Source organism: Gymnoscopelus braueri (assembly GCF_963280865.1).
Source record: "Gymnoscopelus braueri genome assembly, chromosome: 13".
Lineage (NCBI taxonomy): Eukaryota > Metazoa > Chordata > Actinopteri > Myctophiformes > Myctophidae > Gymnoscopelus > Gymnoscopelus braueri.
Window position 1 is genome coordinate 54,267,241 of NC_137615.1, and position 26,276 is coordinate 54,293,516.

Here is a 26,276-nt window from a genome sequence, read left to right on the forward strand (position 1 = left end):
AGGTCACAACGCGAAACGCTGAAACACGTTGTGGGCTTGTAGGCTATTTTCAGACATCTTCAGTGTTTGTGTGCGTGTGGCGTTAATTCAGCAAAAGCAGCACCACATACACAATATAAAAAGAACAACCCCTGTCCCACCCAATGACGAGGCATGGAGGGCTGAGACAAGTGTAACTGAGGTTGTTAGTGATCGTCATATGTTCTTACAAACAGATTATCTGTTCAGCACCAGTTCAGGGTGTTTTTTTTATAAACTTCTGAACTTGAGATGCTTGCTCTATCCACAACCACTGCAGTTAATCGATTATCTATAGCGATCTACAGGTAGCTGCTGACTTAACTTTATCTTTCTGCCGTCTTGCTAACCTACCCCTCTCCTTCTCCTGCCTGGCTAGCATGCTTTTTTGTTACCTCTCCCTCTTCTGCCCCCATTCCAGTGACACAGAGTGTCAATAGATGGGAGTATAAAATAAAATATGCTCGTTTTATTCTTAATTGCCCGCATTAAGGCACGAGGTCGACACGTCGAGTCGTGAGCTTGCAGATCGGCTATTTTCGGTGTGAAAACACTCGTACCCAAGTTAAAAACAACCTTCATGCCAAGACACATCACTACAGACACCCTGGCAGAACAGTACATGGGGCAAAACAGCATGGTGCGGCTGTGGAGCAGACCTGTCTGCGTAACCAGATGATCAAATAACGAATCACAGAGAGAAAAAATATTCAAGAAGATGTTTAGTCAAGTGTTTTTTTAAGGGGGGTCTGGGGACTCCCAGGGGTCCTTGAGGGGGTTCCAGGGGTCCTCAGCTAAATCAGTTAATATAGCATCATAATCATTTAAACCTCTCCAGCTCTATATACACATCGGCTATTTGAAAATAGGCGATCTACAAGCTCAAAACGTGAGACACACGTTTTCAGATGGGGGTCTGTAGCCAAATACATGTTAATTTAGGGGTCCTTGAAATGGAAACGTTTGAGAACCACTGCTTAACCACTTTAACTCTGAAATAAAATAAAATACAAAAAGGTTATCCTTTTTCGTCAGGGCTGGTATAGTAGACTTTACCACATCTACAGACATTAAAACAGGAAGGAGTGGCTTGGTTTAGGTGCTCATTGAGGAGATTGTCGCTGTCGGGTGGAAAACCTGTTACTGTTACTGTTACTTTTCAGGAAACAGAAACAACATCATGTGTTCCAATGTAGTTATATAATTTAGTCAAAAGCTCTTGTTAATATTTTTCATTGGTTCAACACAAAAAACAAGACAAACACAAGAACTCAATAGGTAAAAAAGCCAAATCGACAAGCTCACAACACATTAGAGGGTAGCATGGGTCAAAAAAAATGGACCCGAACCGAAACGGACCCTAGAAAGAAATCAAATTTACTGGACCCTGCCCGAAACGGCACCGAGAATGATTGGATCCGGTCCGAAACGGAGCCGATTAAAATTGGACCCGGGTAAAATGGAGCCGATCCGGCCGGGTCTTTAGACCCGAACCGTGTCCGATGCTATATTATGCTTATTTTCTCCATAACATCGAGACTGGTCGTCTCAGCGAGTCAGCGCCACCCTCCCCCGCCTCTCCGAGGCGAGCTACAGCGGAGGGTTGCGTCATGCAGAAGTTGAACAGCTATCACAGACTTTCATATCCCCCCAGCTCAACCTATAAATTAACATAGGAATGAGCCTAGATGCATATCAATTGTCCATTGTGACCTCTCCTGTTGTAGGTGTTAAAAATGAAATGAATAAAGTGGGCATGAGTGAACTGCTGCGCAACGAATACCAAAACTATGAAAACGCCCGCTCGCCCCAAAACACAGTCGCCCCGGGGAAAATCTGGCGGTATTCGCCTGGTATTCCTAAACATATCAGTAAACTATGCCTAAACCTAACCTTATTCCTAATCTTAACCTCAGTAAAACTATGCCTAATCCTAAACCTATTTCTACCCTTATCCTCAGTAAAACAAATACAAGAATACAAGAACCGCTGGTCGCCTGAAAAATGGGGGCGAGGGTGTTTTGGGGCGAGCTGCGCCAGAGCCTTTCGCTGCGCAACATCGTCGCCCAACTTTCACCACTTTATCCATTGCAGACAGACAGTCACTGTGCTTGCATAATATCCACGACCCACACGTGTTCGGGTCCCTTTATCGACAATTGGGTCCGGCTTGGTTCAGATTCTATCAGTGACACCTCGGAAAATCCCGGTTCTGTTTATCAACACCGAGCGAACACCCTACTCAGCGCTGATTAGGAGGAGACACAGCTGTGTCTCTCAGTCTCAGCTGTGTTGTGGCGTATCAAAAATAGCAGACATACAAGCTCACAAAGCGGCGCGTTGCAACGTGCTGTGAGCTTGTAGCTCTGATATTTTCAACGCGCGACACCATCGTACAACGAATAGGCTAATCTTTAACTGCAGCGCGCAGCAGCAGAACAGGCTGTCGGAATTAAACCACACAGTCAGATCATGATAAAAACTTTAAATTATTATGATTTTAATGGTTGTAGCCAGCTACATTATCCAAATAATAATATTAATAGGCTTAAATGATAAAATAGCCTATTTAACAGCATTTTCCCAACCGGCCACGGTGGCCGGTGGCGTTTATAATTACCGGCCAATTAAACATTTTACCGGTCAATGGCCGATTGGCCGGTAAATACCGGCTAACGGAATCCCTGATTATATATATATATATATATATATATATATATATATATATATATATATATATATATATATATATATATATATATATATGTTTTTTTTAAAAGCACGGGTCCATACGGGTCTATCCATTTCAAATGGATCCGACCAAGCCCTGTGGGAATTGGAACCGATCAGACCCTGCCCGACGGACAAGTCAATATTTTTTGACCCGAAAATGTTCAGTTCTCGGTTCGGGTCTCGGGTATTCGGTTCCGGGTGGACCCATGCTACCCTCTACAGCACATAGCAATACAATACGCTGCTTGTAGTTCTGCCATCTTCGATAGATTTGTGCGATACTCCTGAAGTAGGGCATTAATTTACTAAACAAACAAAAACTAGTTGAAATATGGAGATACAAGGTTTCTGACCGACAGCAATGATTATGTATCTATATGGACCTAAATAGATGAAGGAAGTGAGGCAAGTAGATTAAAGCTGCATTTCTCAAACAGTTGCTGTGACACAAACATGGATCATGCGACATTCTCCCAGGGTCACAGGCATAAACAAATGAGACAGAGGAACACGACCTTATCTAGTATCGTCACAGTGGTCACTTTTACTGATGGAATACCAGCATTTCACACATAGGTTTTTACTTGGGCAAGCTGCCCACTATATACGTGTACATTAACCCATTAACACATTGACTGCCATAGGGTTTTCTAGAAAAGGCTTCCCCATTGCCAGACATTTTGACCATTCTGACTCATCTTTGAGGACTCACAGAATGTTTTGTACTATGACTATGAACACATGGAATATCTCAAAACAAAGCTTAGAATCTCTTCTTTCATCTGAAGCTTCCTTTTCCAAACTTTTGGCCCACACAAGTCAAAATCTCAAGCCACACCTGTATTCATAGCAACAAATAGCAGATCTACAAGCTTTTACTGAGCTTGTAGATCAGCTTTTTTTTCTTTTATGCCATTTATGACAATTTGTGAAAATAAATAAAAATAAGGGATGCCAGGGTGTGACCCCCCAAAATAATCATATTTGAACTGGGGACCACCATTTTGTTTGACTGGTTCCACAGATAAATATTGTGAAAATAGCAGATCTACAAGCTAGTAGTCTTCTCCTCCTCCTCCTCCTCCCTCTCTCTCTCTCTCTCTCTCTGTGTGTCTGTCTGTCTTGTGTGATCTGTCTATATATTTATTTAATGTTTTTGATTTTTTTTTTGTATCCTGATGGCTGCTTGGTACAAAATGAATTTCCGCAAGGACAATAAAGTATATCTGTCTACAAGCTCACAACGAGGCGTTGAGATCCCAACCCACAGGTTGAAGACCCTCTGCTAGCGGTCACGTGAGACACATTCCACGCCAGGTTGTGAGAGAGAAATAAGCAACCAGGTCTATGAAAACAAGCCCAAACAAAGTGATAGATATGTACTATTTGTACCGCGTAACTTACTAAATTGACTAATAGTCCACACATCACATTTCAAGTCGAGTGGGGAAATAGCCGATCCACAACACACAGTTGTGAGCACGGCGATCCGGGAGAGGGAGAGACTAGCCTCGGAAGTTTGTTTCAAAGATACTAACTGTGTGTGTGTAAGCGCGCGTCTGTGCAGCCTCACGCACACACGCCCACGTTTTTCTTTGTTTGTTTCATAACAACACTTAGGGATCGGCAACTCTTGTGTGCGTCTGTGTGAGGCGTGCGCGCGCGCGCACGGACGCACGCACACACACACAAACACAAGCGTAACTTTTCTCTTTGTTTCAAACAACAACGCGATCGGCGACTACACGCGCGCACACACACACACACACACACACAGCCTCCGGTGAGAGAGAGGAGAGGAGAGAGAGAGGAGAGGAACCACCAGGGACCCCCGGAGGTGTAAAAAGAACAAACCTTCGCGGTCGTCCTCTGCAACCCGACGATCCATGAGTCACGCACGGATTAATCCATATAAAAATAAACTCCATGGACGGATCATGGCGACTGTGACGCACGCGTGTTCCAATGATCGCGGTAAGTTTTTCTTTATTTGTTTCAAGACAATTATAGCGAGGCGACCACATCACTCGGCTTGGCTGATGTCGGCTTTATTTGTTTCAAAACAATGATGGCGAGGCGATCACATCACTCCGCTTGGCTGATGTGTTTGGGGTCAGGGAAAGTGCATCCCCGAGCGTGTATGTGTATGAGCATACTTGTGCACGAGCATTACTAGCGCAAGCATGTGACGTGAACACGGATGCTTCCCCCCGGTGCAGCATGCATGCTCCCCCTCCCACTGAACACAGGCAGCCGCGCGTGCACATTACAAGCGCAAGCACGTGCGCAAGCACGGTCGGCTGCTGCATGTTTTCCCCGGGTGCTTCCTCACTGATCACATGCAGCCGCTTGCTGCTCGGATTAAACTTACGGTTTGATGGCGGACCCCCTGATTGACGTTATATCTTGGCTTTAGTGTTTTGTAATAATAACAATAATACAATTTAAAAAATCACTTTTTTCAACTTCTATGTAATTTTCATGGATGAGATTAACTGACAATGTGCCTGAGGGGGTAATCTAACCTGGACCATTAAAAAGACCATAGCCCGTAGCCTACGGGATCGGCACTTTACGGTTGGATTTATCGGCCCGTAGAACTACGGGCCCGGCGGTCAATGTGTTAAGACCGTGAACGCATGATCTTGTATATCTAACTCTTTTTTTTTAAAATCATGACTTGGGTTTTAAATCATGACTTGGGCAAGCTGCCCATATACGTGTACATTAACCCATTAAGACCGGGAACGCATGATCTCGTATATCCGCTTTTTTTTTTAAATAATGAAAATGTGTGCAAATCTTTGAATATGTTTTTTAAGAGAATATTTTTAACTCAAATCTTTGCCTCTGGGGATTCTACAAATGTCTTCTAAATACTTTAAAAATAAAACTTTTTTTTTTAGAAAAAGAAACGTATGTTGTTCTCAAACAAGGACCTCCAAAATGACATGTATTTGGCCGCAGACCGCAGATCTACAAGCTCATAGCGCGGCACTATGAGCTTGTATATCTGCTATTTTTGAATAGCCAAAGTATCAAATAATGGTATAAGTGCTTACACAGATGCGTTCCCGGTTTGAATGGTTAACAGCTGCCAAAGTATATTTGGAGAACCAAAACATTATTTCCTATCAGTCTGAGAAAACGCCATCTGCGATCGACTAACTGGTGTATAATCTCTCCTTGCTGCTCTAGCCCTGCTGCCCGTTTGTTCTGCTGTAGTGATACGAGTCTACTTCATCACTGGTTCTCAAACCGTTTCATGTATTTGGCCGATACAAAGTTTCACAATATTCGAAGATTTTTTTTAAATAGCAGATCTACAACCTCACGTGTCGTTAAAGATGGGACGATATGAAAATTACATGTCACGATTATTATGGCAAAAATAATTACGATATTATCGCAATAATCAAAATATGCTTCAAACTTAAAATGCCACTTTTGTTAACCACTTGAACACACAGCATCCCTATTCTAGGGGCATTGTTTGGCCAAAATAGCTGATCCAAAAGCTCAGTGCGTTGCGAGCTTGTAGAATCGATTTGTGTAGAGTGAAATAAGAGCTCTTTACAATGTCCATTTTATCAAGTACACTTGATATTGGTTTATTGGTACTGAATTTGCAGCTCAACAAAAGCTAATTCATTCCAGTGTATGACGGAGGACAATTTCACGATACATTAAAATCTCTGCGATATGATTGTGAGTGGTGTTTTATCACGCTAAACGATAATAACGATTATCGTCCCATCACTACATGGTGATCTTGTAGATGTGGCTGTTTATTTTCAAATAGTCTGCGTATATGGGCTTAGGGTCTGCAGTAGAGATGCCGCGAACCATGCCGGTCCGAACATTTTATGAACTGTCAACAGGTCCATGGTAACAGAAAGGTTGGGAACCCCTGTTTTAATCATTAACCCACAGGATTTATTATTGTCCGTCTTATTAAAAAAGACAATGCCTACATAAAAGGGAAACTTAGATGGCGTCTTTTGCAACATAATAGGCCTAGCTGTCCATAGGCTCTTTACACTGATGCTTTAAAAGTGATTCAGACACAGCAAAATACTTTTCTTTTCTTTTTTCCGAGTGGTGTGCGGAGCGAGAGGTGCGCGACGGGGTGGGGGGGGGTGGGTCAACATGAGATAGACAGTATAGAGACTATTATGTGCCTTATCGGATCGGAATTAATCGGAATCGGATCGGTTTTGATGCTGCCTGATCGGAATCGGATCGGATCGCAAAAACCTTGATCGCAGTACCTCTAGTCTGCAGAGAAGAAGTTCTCTGGCATTACACTACAGACAGTCCATGTCCAGTTCATTACAAGCATGGACCAAAAACCAAGGCCTGCATTTTGCTATGGAATGGGCATTAGGCATACTTTTACTGATTCTCTCTCACACACACATAATTGTGCTAAATTAACTAGACGCGTCGCAATTCAGGGCAATTGCAGAGTGTGGTTGCACCGACGCGAGTCGCGGGTCGCTGCCGCCGGGACTCGAGGAATACGCTGGGAGGAATACCATCGGAGGCTGCGCCAATTACATTGTCACATAACTCCTGAGATCACTTGCGTTTCATTTTGAGAGGATTGGTCCCCCCAACATATGGTTTTTGCATCAAACGGTTACATTTTGAGCATTTGTGGCGCCCCCTATGGATCAAAGTGGAAATGCTTTTGGCGATTTGTTGAGTAAACCACCCTTGACATGTGATTCAAATTTGGGATTGACTGGACGTTTCGTTCGTGATTTGTGGCCTTTTTTGTAAAACGGGCCCCTTCCGCTAACTTTGGAAGCCATTTACGGACGAACGGTATGGACTATCAAAATTCTGTTTCGGTCCAGATTACCGCATGGGTCCAGAGATCATTTGTACCGATTTTCGTGAAATTTGGAGAAAATATGTGGGAGGAGCTAAAAGTGTGTTTTGAAGAAAATTCAAAATGGCGGAAAATCTATCCTGACGCAAATGGGCGTGGCCTATATGGGGAGTTGCGTCATGACCCAAGGAATCTAGGGAAAATAAATTTTGATTTTACGACCTACGGTTCAAGAGTTATAGGCCAAAACGTAAAGGGGGCTGTTATAGCGCCACCATGTGGCCGATTAGTGTAATTATTTTTTAAATAATTTCAGACTAAATTATAAACCTCCCCTCCAAATCTGGTAACGCTAGCTCTTACGGTTTCTGAGAAAAAAATACTTGAATTTGAGTTTTCACTTTTTCATTAAAGTGGATGGGGAAATTTAATGCACTAATAAATCAATATCAATAAAACTATGCAACCAATCTCTTAGCAAAATACAAGCACGCGATTCCCGGTGAAGCCGGTCATTTTGACATATGGCACTAAATTGGGAAAAATAAACTGTGGGAGGAGATGCGGTTCAAAGTATTGTTTATCTATAAATAAATAAACAAATAAAGAGTATAGAGTATCTTCGCACGAGTATAGAGTATCTTCGCACTTTATTAGTGTGGTTGCCCTGTTAGGGCAACCACAATAATAAAGTGCGAAGATTACTATAGTCTGGTTGCCCTGTTAGGGCAACCACACTAATAAGTCCTGTTTTCCATAATAGTGGATGAGTCCACGGACACAAGTAGTAACACAGTAAACAACTCATGTAAGGGCTTTTTTTTCCTTCTTTAGAGAATCCCTAACCAAATGAACACTGGCAACCTTCTGGGCATGTCATAATAATAGGCGGAAATAGACGTACATTCGTCGAAAATAGAACTACAAGCTACAATCCATTTTCACTATTGACATGCAATTAAGTATATAGGGCTTAAATTGAATCTGAGATGGACAATGTTAGATCTTTAGTTAAACTTGCATGTAGTGTACACCCCCCCCTCCCAACCAACGCACACCACCCAAAAGTGTATAAACCCCCCCTATGTGAAGCATTTAACTCATTAACTCTCATGGACGAATTAATTCGTCAAATCTGCTATGGCAAGGACGAGTTTGGACGAGTTTTGAAAAAAAAAAAGATTTTTTTCACACAGAACCAGAGATAACGCGATCCGAAGATGTGCTGCTCCATTCACTCCCTGTTTAACTTATTGCTTAAAAATGCTCTCTCGGCTCCTGTGTACTTTTTTTTTACACTATATATTTTTGGCAAAACATGCTATTTTCAACTTGCCACAACTATGGAACGGATTACCGCTATCGGATAATTTCCCCCCCATTCTATGAGACCCCTGTGTGTGTAATGAGGGGATCACCGTGCGGATAGCATTCACAGAAAATATTCCATGATTTTTCAAAGGATGATAAAATCACTTGTTTTCGCTGGCAGCAGCGCAACACTATTACACTATTACTCTGGCAGTTAAATAGTTAAGGTGGGAATCCCCTCATTTCAAAATAATTATTTCATGTCCTGACATTAAGTGCGAGATCCACATGGGAGCCACGCCGTTCCTGTGTGAATCCTGAGATCCACATGATTCCTTTTTGGTCATTTGTCACATGTAGTAGTTTCTGTGCCAGCTGGTCATGATGACCGTGTGTGTCATGCACAACGTTAGCCCCTTTTACACAGCATGTACAAGACCAGAATGTTGCACCACAGTCACAGACCCGCTTCAAAATTTGTATAAAAGGATCAGCAGACATGGCGGAACAAAGGGGTGGCGTCTAAGTTCCGGGCACCATTCTGCCTCCAACCGCTCCCTGCTTCTTTAAGTTCTTCTCCAACATACTGCATTTCCAATCACACAAACCCATCGCTCGCATTATTCCACTATTGTAATGTTACGCATCAACATGTTCTCTCCCTCCCTCACACGCACACAGTAATTCGTTTAGGCGTATTAACATAGTTAAATCGATTACTCTAAATGAATAGCTCTAATGTAAATGCATGAATATATTTTTTGTCTATATTTTGTGGGAAGTGAGTAGGCTTTCGTAGGCTTTCGTAATGTATAAAACAGCTGGGGTGTGAATCTTCTGGTAGCCCAAGATTCGATTTTGATTCTTGTCATCACGATTCAATTCAAAATGCATTCGATTCCAAATATATGTTATCCATTTTTTTTTATACATAAATCAATGCCGGGCGGCTTTGTTTGATTCTGTGTAAAAAAAGCAAAGATGCCATAAACGACACATCTTTTTAGCACTATTTCAGGATCCTTGTGTACAAATGGCAGCTGATTAACATGCAAGCATAATGAGAGCCCTGCAATGGCCATGATGGTGAACTCTGCATTACCGGTGTCAAAGATGTTATGGGCATGAATGGTTAATCAATAATGTTTAAAAAAATAAAAATTATCCCGCGATTTCGTAATCCTTTTTCACCCGGTGCCAATTATCTAAGTGATCCTGGGCGCTACACTCCCCTCACCAGCCTAGGGAGCCCAGGGCCGAGCTCATGCCTCCTTCAATGCATGAGAGCCAACTGACCTTCTTATCACCTGATAGGGGGGAGTTTCACCGGGTAGGACGTAGCACGTGGAAGCAAACCCTAGCATCATTATTCTGGTGATCTGGACATGTCATAAGTGAACATTGAATCAAATTTGTGAAAATAGGCCAACTTTAGGGGGAAAAGCAGATGTACAATCTCTGCTTGTAGATCTCATTTTTTTGCATATATATAGGGTGTGGTGGTTTAAGAAGCACTTGCCTAACGGCTAAATATATGATAATTTTACCTTTGCGGCATTAGGCACATGTACGTAACAGTAGTGTGTGTGTGGGTACTTCATTGTACAATGGTGTTGCATGCCAAAAAGGTGGGTGTACGACAGAGCATAAATTAAGCATAATAGCACAGCAGAGAACCTTACTACCGTCTATACATACCAGGTGTTTCTGAGAGCTCCATAGTGGCTACCGATTCAACAGCAACTGAAAAGGAGGAGAAACGGGTTATTTTGTTTGTTTTGGGAGAGCTTTAAGGAGCCTCCAATAATAATAATAGTCTAGATCTGATGTCCTAACGACAGATGATATTTATTAACAACTGGTAACTGTGCACAAATTATGCAAATTACGAGTCACCGAGATGCAAACCTGACTGTTACTTCTCAGTGATGGAATATGGATTCCAATAGTTTTCTGTACATAGGTAGAGAGGTTATTGTGATCTGTTCTTGTGTGTTGACCTCTAGAGCCTCGAAATGAGTAAATGTTTTGTCTGCTGCTGAATGTAGCATTACCTCGTAGCTGTATTGTGGAGTCTAAGACTATCAGGATATTAACAGATCCAGTATTCCACAAGAAGCACTGACGTGTTCTAATGCCTTCCAACTAGGCGATATATGTAAGTGCACGGTGTTTGGGGAGGGGCGAGGCTCCCCCTTTTGGGCGGGGGCGCGGGCAGGGACTTTCTTCTACAATAGAAGAGTTAGGACGTCACATTCTAATACAGCCCGAATACCCAATCTCGGCACCGACCACTTGGCGTACCTCGCTAATCATCAGACTCCCAATCCATTACCACTGGGAGTCTGGGTTCGACTCCCGATTCGGACAAAACTTTTTCAAACATCCGCGGACTACATTTTTTTCGCTGATAAAGTATAGTTTTGGACCATGAAGGAGGCGCGCCGACTCAGCAGACCTTGAGGCCGAGGAGTCGCGCGTGCCCGCGACGATCGGCCGATGGTCTGCTAGTCGACTAAGCGCCGTCCGAGTTATGTACCGATAGGCACAGAATCGTAAATGATGTTGGTGGGACTGCGTTTGCCCCAACTGCCACTTAAAGTGACTATTGGCCAATCACAGTGCGTCTTTCCCGGGACTTACCCAGCTCTCAACTTCCAGTACACAACCACAGTGCACTTACATAGCTGGCTCCAACTAGTCCAACTTATGTAAAACATTTTTTTAGCATTTGTTGTTAGGCTACATTTTCTATTTCAACAGAAACCGTAGTCTCACAAACATAAACGTCGGTACCCAGAAAGCAGGCATGTATGCATGTTACCTAAACTCAACGTTCATTGACCACTTACAACCTCTATACTTTGAAAAAAGACTGAACTAAGTACAGTTGCAACTCGGTCGGTTTTACTCTACACGAGATCTCTTAAAAATAGCCGATAGACATTTTTTTTGCAACTGTTCCACCAAAATGTGGATGCTGGGATTCAAGTGGTTATCAACTGGGATGGGATGATAAGCGTTATTGTAATTTATTGCGATAAAAAACGCTCACAATAATCAGAGATTTTAACATCGTGAAATTGTCCGTAATACACTGGACCAGAGTTGGCCCTGTACTTGGAGCGCTTTTTTCCGTCAACCCCAAATTCCTGCCGATGTTCCCCCCAGAATATGGATGATGGATGCTAGTGATTAACAAAAGTGGCATTTTCAGAGAATTAAGCATATTTTCATTATCGCGATAATATCGTTAATCGCAATTATTTTGGCCACAATAATCGTGACTTTCGGGATTTTTATCAGCACTGACGCACAGAAGGGACAACAGTGGTGGGGCTTTAACGCCAAACTCAGAAAGCGCACGATTCAGCAAGCAAACTATCTGGCTTCAACAGCGTTATGAACATGTAGCTCATTACAGTGGTTCTCAAAATGGGGTCTGGTGACCCACTGTAGTCCTAGGGGGGGTCCAGGAGGTCCCCAGCCAACACTCAGGAGTTTAAGAAACACTGAGGATTTTACAGTGTAGATTGTATCACATTGGGGATTGTGGCCTAATGCATATCAAAAGGAGGATCTTTGAAATGAAAAACGTTGACAAATACTATAATTAGACAACTTGATGTACTTTAGACCAAAACATATTAATTCACGGTGAAAGTTATTTAAAACGGGGGTCCGTGGCCTAATCAAAGTATATGTGGGGGGGGTGGGGGGGGGTACACGTGAGTAGTTGAAGGGTGACGCTCGCCGGGTGCATGAGTAAGTTCCAGGCCGGACGCGTCAGCTAAAGTTGTTGGTAGACAAAACAAGCTAAAGCTGGCAGACGCTTTTCTTCTTATTATTATTATTAAGGACTTTCCTATCGGGTTGGTGGTCGCGTTAATAGCCTACAACGAGCAACACCGCCACGTTGTTGGTTGCCCATTCTCGGCAAGCGAAGCCATCGTGGCAACGTGACAGTGGCCGCGAGTGCAAAGGGACGCGTGTCTTTTTCTTTCCCCCCCAACACACATCTACGGGGAGCCACCTACCGGGGTGAGCTAGCTTATGTTAGCATGCTAACCAGTGTTGCCATGTCAGCTTATTATAAGCGACTTTGGGCTTATTTTTCTGATAAGTTGCTTGTAAATATTGGTTACTTGCGGGTTGCAGGTTTTTTGGGGCTTGCTTTACTAAATGTTTAAAACAGCGGTTCTCAAACATTTTCTTGTCAAGGATCCCCAAAATGTATTTGGCCCACGGACCACCCCTCATCTAAAAGTATTTCGTGACCCCTGTACCAGAATAGTTCAAATGTTTCACAAAAAGAATATTCAAAATGTTTCCCGTTTTTCCAGAATCTTTTTGATTCTGCTGTGAGCAGATCTACAAGCTGTGAGCTTGTAAACGTTGCTAGTTGCTTGTTTCTCTTTTTTTGGGGGGGCTTGTTTCTAGAGTGTATTTGCTTATTTTGAGCCGGCTATGTAATGTTGTTTCAACAGTAGTTCTCAAACATTTTCAAGGACTCCCAAATTAATATGCAGATGTGTCTGCAGAGTCAGACCCCCATCTGAAAATATTGTATTAATGATTAAAACATTATTCACATTTTCTTCCAGATGTGTTTTGATCTGCAAGCTTGTAGATTGGCTATTTTCAAATAGCCGATGTATAGGTTAAAAGGGCTCATGTGGCTCTCGAACTTTTTAACGTCAAGGAAGGACCCCCAAAATGATATGCATTGGCCGCGGAGCCCCATCTCAAAAGAAAATATTTTGTTCCAGGGACCCCCAAAGCAAAGATCTGAGTTACAAATGTTCGCTTTAAAATATATATTCAGAGGTTTGAGTGCCGCGCTATGAGCTTGTATATCTGCTATTTTTGAATAGAAAAAGTACAAAAGGTTTAAGTGGTTAAAATGATTGTGATGCTACATTAACACATTTTGCTGGGGAATCCCTGGGACCCCACTTTGAGAACCAAACCAGCACTATAGTCACTTCCTTTGGGCTTGTTTTAATAGACGCAGTTGCTCATTTCTCTCCTAATATCTGGCAACGCTGATGCTAACTGCTAAGCTACGGTGTTAGCGCCCCCGCCTCCCCGGCTGTCAACGTGACCGACTCCTCGCCCCGAGAGAGAAACCGGCTCCAACTCACCGCCGACGGGGGACTCGTCTCCTCCCCGGTTGTTTGTGTCCGACGACGCCGGCGCCGCGTCTTTGTCGTTGCTGCTGTTTGTCGGCGGTATGAGGAATGAGGAGAAGGCCGGCACGAACTCCACGGCGTCGACGTTGGGGACGAACGGCTTGGCGTTGACGTTGAGCGCCGTGATGGCGTTCTCCAGCAGCCGCTGTTCCCCGGCGGCGGCGGCGGCCTCGGCCGCGTCGTCCTCCTGCTCCCAGGAGTCAGGGGCAGTGTCTCTTGGGTCCATTTTTGTGGAGGGGTTCTTCGTGTGACTTTACTTGTTCAAAAAAAGGCTACGCAGTTTCTTCTAACGGGTAAAAAAGCAGTTGAAACCCGCCCGGAACCCGCACGCGACGTTACGATTTTTTACGAGGTCGTCGAACCCCTTAAAAAAAAGCAGAATGGAACTTTCTCCACCAACTCTTCGAACGTCTTTGAAGTGGGAATGTATAAAAAAACAAGCAGCCGGTTCGGTTAGTTGTTCTGTGTGACGGGTAAACGTTGGACGTCGCTCCCAGAGACAGTCCAGCTCCGTCCGTCCGTCCGTCCGTCCTACCCTACCTACCGCGTGAGAGTTGACTCTGCTCTACGTATGTCCTGGGTTCATTGATGGCCGCCGAATTGCACCCTGGGGAATGTAGTTTTATGGCAGTCTCCGTCACGTTCCAAAAAGGTGACAGAGACTGCCGTAAAACGACATTTCCCGACGGCCGGTCAAAACACGCCTGGAAGAAGTGCACCTTGGGATGTGTAGTGGTCATGATGAAGCCGGTGCCGAACCGAGACTGTACATAACACTACATTTCCCTACACCCGACCAAAAAAGAGAGGCTTCGTCAACGGTTCCTGACCTTTTGAGGAACTACTTACTGTACATCCATGCCGCACATTCAACACATTTTGTTGTCATCATCATGTGTGAATTCTCAAAAAGTAAACTGTCCTACAAAGGATTATAAGCTTTGTTTTAAATCCATTAAATGCTAAAGCAATCAAATGAATTTGCATTATAGTTTTGTATGTATTGTCATAGTGTCCTGTATGTGTGTGCGCGCTTGTACTTGTGTGTGTGTGTGCGTGTGTGTGTGTGTATATATGTATATGCATATATACGTATTATATATATATATATATATATATATATATATATATATATATATATATATATACATATACATATACATATACATATACATATACATATATATATATATATAATACGTATATATATATACACATACATACATGTATATACAAATGTGTATATATATATATATATATATATATATATATATATATATATATACATACAATTACTGAAAATTCTCTGTGGTAACTGGGGATCACTTTATTAAAGTGGGGGAGACATTGCAGAACTTATCAAGTGCAAAATATATACTTAAGCCTATACAATGAAACTATATATAGATAATATATTTGAGCGACTGGTCCTTCAGCACCTGAAACCACAGCTGAGCTGACGTTGACTGCAGTTTGCTTTTGGCGTACACCAGTGGTTCTCAAAGTGAAGTCCGGGGACCCCCAGGAGGTCATCGAAGAGGTTCCAGGAGGTCCCCATGCTAAATTATTGATAATAAGGAACTAAATGGACCCTTATGGGTTTGTAACTATAAGAGTGACCAAATGGACCCCATTTGGTTCCATTTGTACACACTCCGAGTTATGGGGATCTGTGGCCTAATGCATACCAAAATGGGGTTCCTTGAAATGAAAAGGTTTGAGAACCACTGGGGTAGAAGATGGATGCTAAACAGAGCCTATACTCATTTGGGTATCGGGGGCAACACCATAAAGGTAGCTCTCCACCAAACAGAGTAGTACATTTTTATTTAGCGACTAATCCTCCTTTCAGTCTTTGGAGAGGACAAACTTCTATGATGTGCTCCATAGTTTGCTCCTCTCCACAAGCACATAGTGGGCTTGGGCTACTGCCCCATTTGTGAAGGCTGGCCAAGCAGGGGCCATGTCCAGTCCTGAATCGATTGAGTGTCGACCACTGTCTCCTTGGGAGGTTGGTGCCAGGGACCTGTTGGTTGGGGTCTGACACCAGATGTTTGTTTGGGACCTCCTTGGACTCCCATTAATTTTTCCAAGCTGATTGGATGGTGAAGACAATGGCGGACAATGGATTAGCGTTCACGCCGCGTCTAATGCGAAACTAATGATCCTTCCAGCAGACTGAATTCTAAGAGACGACGCCTGAGAGCCAAGTCAAAGAATCCTAGTCACAGTCCTAAAGCCGAAAGCAAACTGCCACAAGAGTAGTACAGATTACTACAGACTGGCAGTCGAATGAAGTTGGGAGATCATTCGGTTGGAAGGTATGAAAAAAAGTTGCTGAATGCACCTGACAGCCGACGTCGACAGACGGCTATGGTGCTAAAAAATAGCCTATGGCTTGATGTCTTTTTCAACAACAAGCCCGCTGCTATCCGATGGTCCCTAAAACGTGCGACCCGAGGCGTCAGTGAACCCACCACCCATTCAACAGCAGATTTTCGGCAACAGGCGCTTTCCAACACTTACAGACAGCGACGTCGGTGCGGTGGAGAGCTACCTTAAGAGTCATGATCTTCGACTTCTCCAGCGCCTTCCAACCACACTGGCTGAGAAGCTCCCAGGGATGCAGGTAGGCCTGGTTAACTGGATCAGGACTACGTCACCTGCAGACCACACATCAGACTACAGGGCTGGCTGTCAGATGTGCTGGTAAGCAGGTGTACCCTCTACACCGCCAACATCTGTCACCTTCAGAAGTTCTCCAATGACACCATTGTCACCTGCATCACGAATGACAGCACGGATGAACACAATTCTCTATTGGAGATCTTCATGCAGTGGTGTTATTATAGAAATAAGTCTCCGCCGGCAGACCCGTGCTATTTTAATCAAATGAAATCACTTACCCTATCTTTAACCATAGTTCTCTAGGAATGTTCTAATTCTTACTTAAAATAGAACATGTTACTATATCATAGCAATTATATTATCATAACAATAACTAATGAGATACAGTAGGGTAAAAGATATATCTTTTAGTTAAACAAAAAGTTATTTGTTAAAAGGTGAATGTTAAAGTAATTTATGTACCCCTGAGATGAGGAACAATGTCAGAGACATTGATGTTGGTTGTCAACATGACTCTGGCCCCAACTGCTACAGACACGACCTCCCGTAAGCCTCCTGTATGCGATGGGTTGCTTGATAGTGTAACATTAACTAGTCCTGTCTTACAATCTTTTTGTGAATCAATTGCGGTGATGTTGGATATTTCTGTTGGCAACTTTATTAGCTTTTCGCCATTGTGTGAATCTGTGGCTGCATTTGTTCTGAAGACATGCAATGTGTCACTTGGGTATGAGGGATCTGTTTTAGAGACGATTCTGGTGTGTAGCAGTGCAATATCTTCTGCACAGCATGTGTTTGTACGAACTCTCATAAACAGTTCTGCAAAGGGTTGGTCATCTTTCTGGCGCATCGTTTCTGTTAGTTCAAATAGTTGGAAGTTTTCTTTCCACAATGAACCATGTAGTCTGACATAGGCATCAGAAGGGGTATCGAATACTTGTTTTGCCATGACTGGTGGTAGTTGGTACAGGTCACCGACTGCGAGGATACTGACATTGCCAAAACGGGACTCTGAGCTGTGTATGCCTGTGATGTCTTGAAGGCATTTGTGAATGTGATGTAGAAGATCTGCACCCACCATGGAAACTTCGTCAATGATTATCAGTTTTAGCTTCCCCAGCCGTGAGCGCAATGTATTTAATGCGTCCTGTTGTTAAAGTTGCATTGTGTGATCTCAGCCTCTCCTGTCTAAGCTATTTATATATTTATATTACATATTGTGATGTCACGTGAAACTGAATGTCACTCAGAGGTGTTCTCAGAGGGACACACACACGCACGGACGGGTGATTTGTACTGGAAGGTACTGTTCCAATCAAGACTGATTGATCCTGTCTTACCTCACTTCAAAAACATAAATGGCTTTTTGAAGTGACACACCTATTTATAGATTTTATTTCGTCATGCGTCCCTCTAGCCAATCAAAAGCATTGGTGTCAACATATTGTCACATGTCACATGGAGCTTGACCAATGTTAGCTTGGCTAGGGGCCAAGCTAACACACGGCGGGACGAAGCGAAAACATACTCTCCGCCTCCGGCGGAGACAATAATAATATTCCATTCGGGTGAAGTTTTAGATCATTTATTAGGAAGATTTCAGCAGAGCAAACAGCATACAGATCATGAGAAGCAGGGCTCAGGCCCTGCTCCTCCAGCCCCTCGGGGCACAAGCCTCCTCAACCTCATCTAACACAGTTCTTTATAGTCCACATTGTACCAAAGATACTATTCTAAATAGCCATATAAGGTATGTACTAAAGATAAGAGAGACGCGAACATAGCTACGCAAATACAAATAGCTTACACAGTGAGAGTAGCATGGGGGAAACAGGTCAGCTGTTAGATTGACAGCTGTAGCTGAGTTGGAATTAGCACATTTATGTGAAACCTTGCTTCAATGAGATAACCACCAAATACACAGTATATATACAGGTTGGCATTCTAAAATATCCATTACATTCCAGAGTTTTTTGTTTTTGTACATGAATAATCATATTCATGTACATACGACAGGAGATTTATAGAATGACAAATCAATAGACATTTTACTACCTACATGTTGATACAGTTATCTTACAGAATAGTATATCTGCTTGTTTGGGTTTGAGAGTTCTTCTCTCATCTTTCTAGAATTTAGTATATGTGAAATCTTTTATCTGGTTGGACGTTAAATCTCTGTTTTTCAAGGCAAAGGGCCCTTAGCACGCAGGCAAATTTTCTGGGTGGATACGCGTATTAATACTTCTCTCCCTTCTAAACGTTAAAAGGCCAGAGGCTACGCAGTCAAAACAAATATTTTCACATTAGTGGCCAATGCCCAGTTGACACATTTTTTAGATATCAGCTTTTATCTAAAACTCCTATATTGATTAATACAGATTAATATCAAACATATCACATGAAACGTATTGAAGAGACAGGAACTATTCTTAGACTATTTTGTCAAATCTATATCTGTTTGTAAGTTTAAATCTCTGTTTCTCAAGGCTGAGGGACCCATAGATTATCCGAATTCAACGGCATTACATGAGTTGTCCGAATTTTTATACGGCTCACCCTTCTAGACGTTGACAGGCCAGAGATTAGGCAGTAAGAACAAATATTTGCCAGACCCAGGGGGTCGGCCTACATGAGGCTTTGTCGGTCGGTCTGTCCCTCTTTTCCTCTCCTCTGTCCCTCTTTTCCTTCCTGTCCCTCTTTTCCTCTGCACACACGTCATGCGAAGTCCGGCCATTCAGATTTCAACCACTAGGGGTCTGGCAGTACCAGGTCTCCTGGTTCCCTTGTTTCAGTTAGATATCAAATATAGTTTTCCAGTCTTCATGGCTCTTTCCTCCATCTTCACTTGGCGTACGGGTCCATTTGGTTTACATTTCTGACAGTGATCTCCACTGGGCTGGTGGGTCCCAGTGTTCAGTGGCTCTCACGTGCAGCATGTATCTCTGTGGCAGTGATCTCCACTGAGCTGGTGGGTCCCAGTGTTCAGTGGCTCTCATGTGCCGTGCGGTATGTATCTCTGTGGCTTGGTCTCCTACTGTGGCAAAGTCTCTTGGTGTTTGACTGCTGCATGGTGACAGTGGCGACATTGTTGGTGCTGCTCACATGGCTGAAGCTCTGCTACTTCCCTTTGTCATTTGAAGCTTGTGGTTTCCTTGTTGTCATCACAGACAGAGTAGATCGGTCTGCGAGGTTCCAATCGTGTAGACCTTGTTGAAGTAGATCATCAGAAGTTGATTCTGCATAGCTTGCTTCTATGGCGGTCTCCTCTTTGTCCTCCATCGTCTGGATCTGGTCCGGATCCGCTTTGGAAAATCTTCTTCCCAAAAAGTCCTTCACCCTCAAGTTCTTTTGATCAATCCATAATCATAATGTTTATGATGATGAAATATTGATCCCATCCTCGTCACCAATTATTATAGAAATATTAATAATAATAATATTCCATTCGGGTGAAGTTTTAGATCATTTATTAGGAAGATTTCAGCAGAGTAAACAGCATACAGATCATGAGAAGCATGGCTCCGGCCCTGCTCCTCCAGCCCCTCGGGGCACAAGCCTCCTCAACCTCATCTAACACAGTTCTTTATAGTCCACATTGTACCAAAGATGCTATTCTAAATAGCCATGTGATAAAGACAAACACTGCCTTTCCCACTTTACCTTTATAGCCTCACATGTTCCATTATTTTCATTATTTTCTGTTTAACATATCGTCAGTGTCCAGCCGGGACCAGCTAACTAATTTTTTTTTTCATAAATCAACGCTATTGAACCCCCTCTACATCTGTGTAATTTTTTTTAAAATAATAACATGAAAAGTATTAAAAAGCGCCTCTGACGAAAACTCCTAACTCCATTGGACCCTCAAACTGTCCGTCAAAAACAAACAACTCCCCCCTCCTCTTAGGCTCTCAGAGAAGCTCTGCTCTGTATGAGGCAGACAGGGAGAAGATTAACTGGGAACATAAACTGGGAAGAGAAGAGAATGTATGTGCAAGGTTTGATAGATGTCACCCCAGTAAAGAGGAGAAGGGTGTCTTCACAAAGGTCATCTGCTCGTGTTTTCTTTTTAAATGTTAATGTTTTCTTTTTAAATGTTAATGGACAGAGAATGAGTGTGTGCAGGAGTTTGTTTCAAACATCTCCAAGAGCTCAAGGAGCTTTTATGACAATCTGAAGCACTAAGAAACACCCACCACACACACGCAACACACAACACACAACAGTGTGATAATAAAATTTTGATAGGTATATGATAGATAAATTCAACTGTGGTTGTTATTGTTAGTGCAGTAGGCTACAGATTTGATAGGCTACAGATTCTATTTTTCATGAATGTATTTTGTATTTATATGCCATTTATTTATTGTTGATGTGCCATGATTGCTTTTGTTAAATACATGATTGAGTATTGAGGCAGAATTGTTTGTTGCACTCAACTGTAGAAGAACAACAGTGTTGTAACAGTTAGATCCATAGTTGTTTACAATGCATGTTAAAATAAAAGTTGTTTAAGTACAGAATTCAGATTGATCTATACTTAGTATATGAGGATGGCACTCACCATAAATAGCTGATCTCCAAGCTCACAATGCGTTGTGATGTGTTGTGAGCTTTGAGATCCATTGCCAGCTGTTCTTATCAATGATGGACAAAACTCCACTTGTGCTGGATTTGTGTTTGGACAAAACTCCTAACTCCACTTGAGCTGGATTTGGGTAAAGTGGTGATAATATAATGACACATGCAAGTATCTGATAATATATAAAGTCACAATACCAAGTTTGATGAGGCAGTATTGCTTTGTTTTAAAAATATAAGGTTTTCTTCATTTTCAGAAAAAAATATATTTTGTTTTTCATTTCCTGAACAATTAGCATTTTGGATTTAGCTGGTTCCGGCCGGACAGCAGAGATATGCATTTGTCATACTACTCATTTCATATTCATTTCATTTAGACAAACAACACAATTGTTTGTTTAAAACATAACCACTTTATTTTATCTCAACAGTTTAAAGCTCCTCACCACACCAAACAAACACACATACTTGCCATGACCTCTTCCTGGTCTGAGGATCTGAAAAGAGTAACACATGACCGCAGTGCTCCTTATATGGAGGGTAGGGGAATTGGGACATACCATTTGACAGGGGAGTGTTGGGTTTTTCTTTATAAGGTATATTATGATTGAAAAGAGGTGTGTTGTTAAACATGATTAATACTTACTTTTTGATTGATTTGAATGATTTCTGTAAAGTTTGGAAAATGTTTTCTTTGTTTGAGTTCACTAGTATTTTAGGTGAATGTGTTGAGGTTACCTGTCTTTTAAGACATGGTTGAGGCCACTAGAGAGAGGCCATACAGGTAGATGATATGAGTCAGTCTAGTCTCAGGCCTGAGAAAGAAAAAACATGGGCACAATGCTGCTGCTAAAGCTCTGCCCTTTATTTCAGTCTGACAGAGTCAGTTAATTCTCTGTACTGTTGCTTGTTTGAAGCATGTAAGTTTATTGTTTTTGTATTTTTTAATTACCTTTTTTTTAAACTATTTTTGAACATCATTTTTGTGCACCTTTAAGAAAAATAAATCCGGATTATTGCAACATTTGGTTTGTCATTCTGTCTACCTAGCCCTCATCCGAAAGAACTCTTTTACAAGCCATATAAGGTATGAGACGCAAACATAGCTACGCAAATACAAATAGCTTACACAGTGAGAGTAGCATGGTGGAAACAGGTCAGCTGTTAGATTGACAGCTGTAGCTGAGTTGGAATTAGCACATTTATGTGAAACCTTGCTTCAATGAGATAACCACCAAATACACAATATATATACAGGTTGGCATTCTAATATATCCATTACAGTGTGACGGCAACCACCTTTGGCTCAATGTAGGGAAGACCAAGGAGCTGGTGGTGGACTTCTGCCAGAGCAACAAGAGATCCCCAGCACCATTCACTGGAGATTGTGGACACCTACAGTACAAGCGCCCCTCCTATGCGTATACTCGAACAAGCTGAAGCCTGAACTGGACCAACAACACAGATGCTCTCTGCAGGGGAATGGAGACTAGTTCAGAGGGTGTGGAGAGCTGGTAGCAGAATGTCCAGGGCTCCGCTGATCAGGGCGGTACCTCGAATGGGGGGTCTTCGCAAGGAGTTGGGTTATCCTCTGCGAGGGGGCCCTATGTCGGTATTGAGTCTAATAATTATCGGCAATTGGGTTGTAAGGCCAATTACCTGTTCCAATATTATTCTTACTGAACTGAAATATCTCTAGACTGGTTTGTCCGTCATCGGCTCAGCCTTATATCGTGGCGGTTTGTACTCGCCATATAAGGACGGCCCTAGGGCATAACCGTTTCATTCGTCATCCATATAATTCTATTCAGGAGGTGCCCGTATAGGGACATCTCCGTAACATCGCCGCCTCCAAATTTAGTGTGTAGATTTGCTCCTATTGGATCTGATTTTATCAAATTCTTCCTCTATATCTGGGGGTAGTTGGGCGTTAGGATAAGCTTAACCATCGTGTATAGGGGTTTCTCCTTTACTCGTACCGTGGCACTTCTCACTCGGTTATCTCTTCCTAGTATTATGTCCTTCCCGGTCCCTAGGGGTTATTGGGCTCTAGGGAGCTGTTGGTCTAAGGAGGATTAGGACTTTAGGCACGACGCTGATGTTTTCCTTCTCCGTTTGCCATTTGTTTCTCATTTGGAGGGTCTGTAGGTAGTTCTTCATAGAGCTCCTCCAGAATCGGTCAGCGATGATCTGGGAGTACTTCCATCTCTTACGTCTGAGTAACTCAGATTTTGGGTAGATCACTTCTTCCATTTAGCAGAAAGTATGGTGTGATCGGGTCTGCATCTGCGACGTCTAAGGATACATAACCTAGTCCTTTCGGATTGATTATACCTTCACTTCAGCTAGAGTCGTTTCTAGTACTTCATGAGTTGATATCTGGTCTCTTAGGGCGGTTCTGGGGATGACTTCACCGTCGTCCCTTCTCGTCCCCAGGAGCCACCCATGTGAGGTGCTGCGGTAGGATTGAAGCAAATGTGAACCTTTATTAAATCTTTGCCCGCCTTGATGGTTACTAGTTCCTCCGGTAACGGTCTAGTTGGACTTGCTTTAAGAGCGTTAACTCGGCTTCCGGTAGGTATCTGCATCTATGACAGTTTCTGTCCTGGCCGTCTCGTGCTGTTACCTGGGGTGTTCATACGTACGAGTCGCCTCGTGTTCTAACTGCGAGGGTTAACTGTACTTGTAGGTTGTAGGCTTACGAATATCAAACAACGTGGTAGTAGTACCAGTGTAATTGTCACTGTGGGGGAGCTGGTCTGAAGATAATCCAGAGTGGACTCACCCGAACTGAACTGGTGTAGCAGGCAGTGACCGTAAGGGTAACATAGGTAATAAGGGTAACAAGACCAAGGATAGTGGTTCCTTTGACCAGGGTCTTTATTATTAGGTAGTTGTAGTTAGAATGCAACCTGGTCGCGGTGATCTGTGCTGTATTCTTGGAGTGATATTCTTGGGGACTCTGGGAGATAAGATTAATAATAATCTGGAGACCTACCGGTCACTGCCGCATGTGGGTTAAATGCAGTCTGAAATGTCTTTGAGGTAACTGAACTAGGCGAGATTATAGTCTGCGCGTAGTCGCTGGTCTCCTCGATCTGACCGCATGGGTTAGTTTCTGGGGTAGTGTCTTGCCAGCAGTTGTCCTTTCACAGTCTCCTATGGGCAGTGACTCATCATGGCTAGCTTCTGGCAGGGGATCGTCATGGGTTGTCCCTGTTTGAATATTCGTTGGCGTTGGTGGTTTCTGGTATTGGTCCAATGCGTCACTGTCGTGGGCGTGTTGGGCTCCACAATCGGCTTGTTGAGTTAGTGTTTCAGATGGAGGGCGGTTCTCCTGGTGATGACACTGTTCTATTATATAACAGTCACCGTTATCCGCTTTACTGTCGGCCGCCTCGTGTAGAACCTGGGACTCACCTGGATGAGCGACGTCTTGGCTTTGTATCTCCAAGTCTTGCATGACCGGGTTGTCTAGAGACAGACTGTCATCCTGTGCGTCCACAGTTACTTCAGCACCCTCTGCAGGTTCAGCTGACACCCGGGTGATAGCCATCACAAGTGGAGGTGACTGGGTGGTGTCGGCTGGATCAGGCTCTACTGGGCCCTGTATGGTGGGGTCCGGATGAAACGAATTGTCGTTGGTAACGAGTACCTCTTGCAAGGATGTGGACATTGGCATGTCACGGTTCTGATCATCTTGTCCAAAGGAGTTGTAAAGTCCCATAGTAGGTGGCTCAATCTGTTGTCCTAGATTCGGTGCACTGGTGAGTGTGGGTGATGGGTTCAGTTCATCTGTCGTCGCGCTATGTAGTGCATCTGGAGGGCTTTCAGTTGACTCGTAGGCCGCCCGTGCATCGGCTGGGGTATCCGAGTCACAGCAGTCTTGGTCTTTGCATCTTGTAAATTATCATCTACTTGGTGCAGCACTTGACTGATAGGGTCTGTTGGGCGGTCGATGTGGTATAGTTTTCCTGTGTCTTCATTAGACTCAATTATGGTTGGTTTTGGTACAGGTGTCTCGTGGTGGCTTGGAACTGGAACGGTGTTGATATTGTGAAGGTTTTCGAGGTGTTGTCCTTGACATAGTTGGCATTTAGTTCTCAGTGTACAGTCTGATCCTTGGTGGACACAGGTACATTTGAGGCATCTACCTGTATGTGATAACCATCCCTTCTTGTCCTGCGCCGTGAGGGACTCGAGTTTCCAGCAGTGGGTTATAGAGTGTGGTAAGGTACAGAAGTGACATTCTTCCTTAAGCTCTCCTATTGGGGACTCGGTTCGGGACCCTTTGGTGTTAGGGTTTATTTGGGTGTTATGTAGTATCTGACTCGTCCTTGATTTATAGTTGGGCCGTTCGCCTCGCAGGGGTTGTCTGTTCCTGGAGTCGTATGGTCTGTTATTACCATATCTATTCCTGTTATCGACTGAGTTTGCTCCTTGTCTAGTACTTGTATCACTAGGCATGCTGTCGAAGCTATAGGTGCTCCTTATTTCGACTGTGTCCCTTACAAGGTCTGCGAGTTGGTCGAGATCTGCTTCTGCGCCATATCTCTGTTTGTATTTGTACGCCTCTTTTCTCCATTCACTGATAATGGACTCTGGTAGTCTTTTGACAAACAGTCCTAAGATGTCACGCATATCCATGGTTTGGTACGCTGGGTCGGCCTTCAGATTACCGCGGCACTGATTTATGAAAGATGAGAAGTCACGTAGAGCCTTGTGGTCTCCTTCTTTCACGTAGGACTGTTTCCTAACTGCGTCCTTTACTGCCTTAGCGATCACGTGTGCGGAACAAAATTCCTTTTTTAGCTCGTTCATAGCACTCCTATATCCTATGTCAGCGAGGGGTGCTGTTCGGCAGGAGGTTACTATCTCTTGTGCTCTTCCTGAGGTATACTGTTGCAGGTAGCCTAGTTTTATATCGTCTCGGTCTGTTATATCCACAATATTCATAGCGAAGTCTTTGAGCC

The 26,276-nt window shown here is 43.2% G+C and overlaps 1 protein-coding gene across 1 annotated transcript in view; it reads right to left on the bottom strand.

Annotated features, from left to right (window-relative positions):
* Positions 1 to 14,970, bottom strand: part of gspt1l (G1 to S phase transition 1, like) — a 33,117-nt gene extending 18,147 nt beyond the window's left edge. Inside the window, exons 1-2 of the mRNA XM_080447941.1 lie at positions 14,044 to 14,970; positions 10,598 to 10,642 (exon numbers count right to left, since the gene is read on the bottom strand). Coding sequence (XP_080304067.1) covers positions 10,598 to 10,642; positions 14,044 to 14,317 — 319 coding nt within the window. The 5' untranslated portion in view covers positions 14,318 to 14,970. The remainder of the gene's footprint in view (positions 1 to 10,597; positions 10,643 to 14,043) is intronic.
* Between the last annotated feature and the right edge of the window lie 11,306 nt (positions 14,971 to 26,276).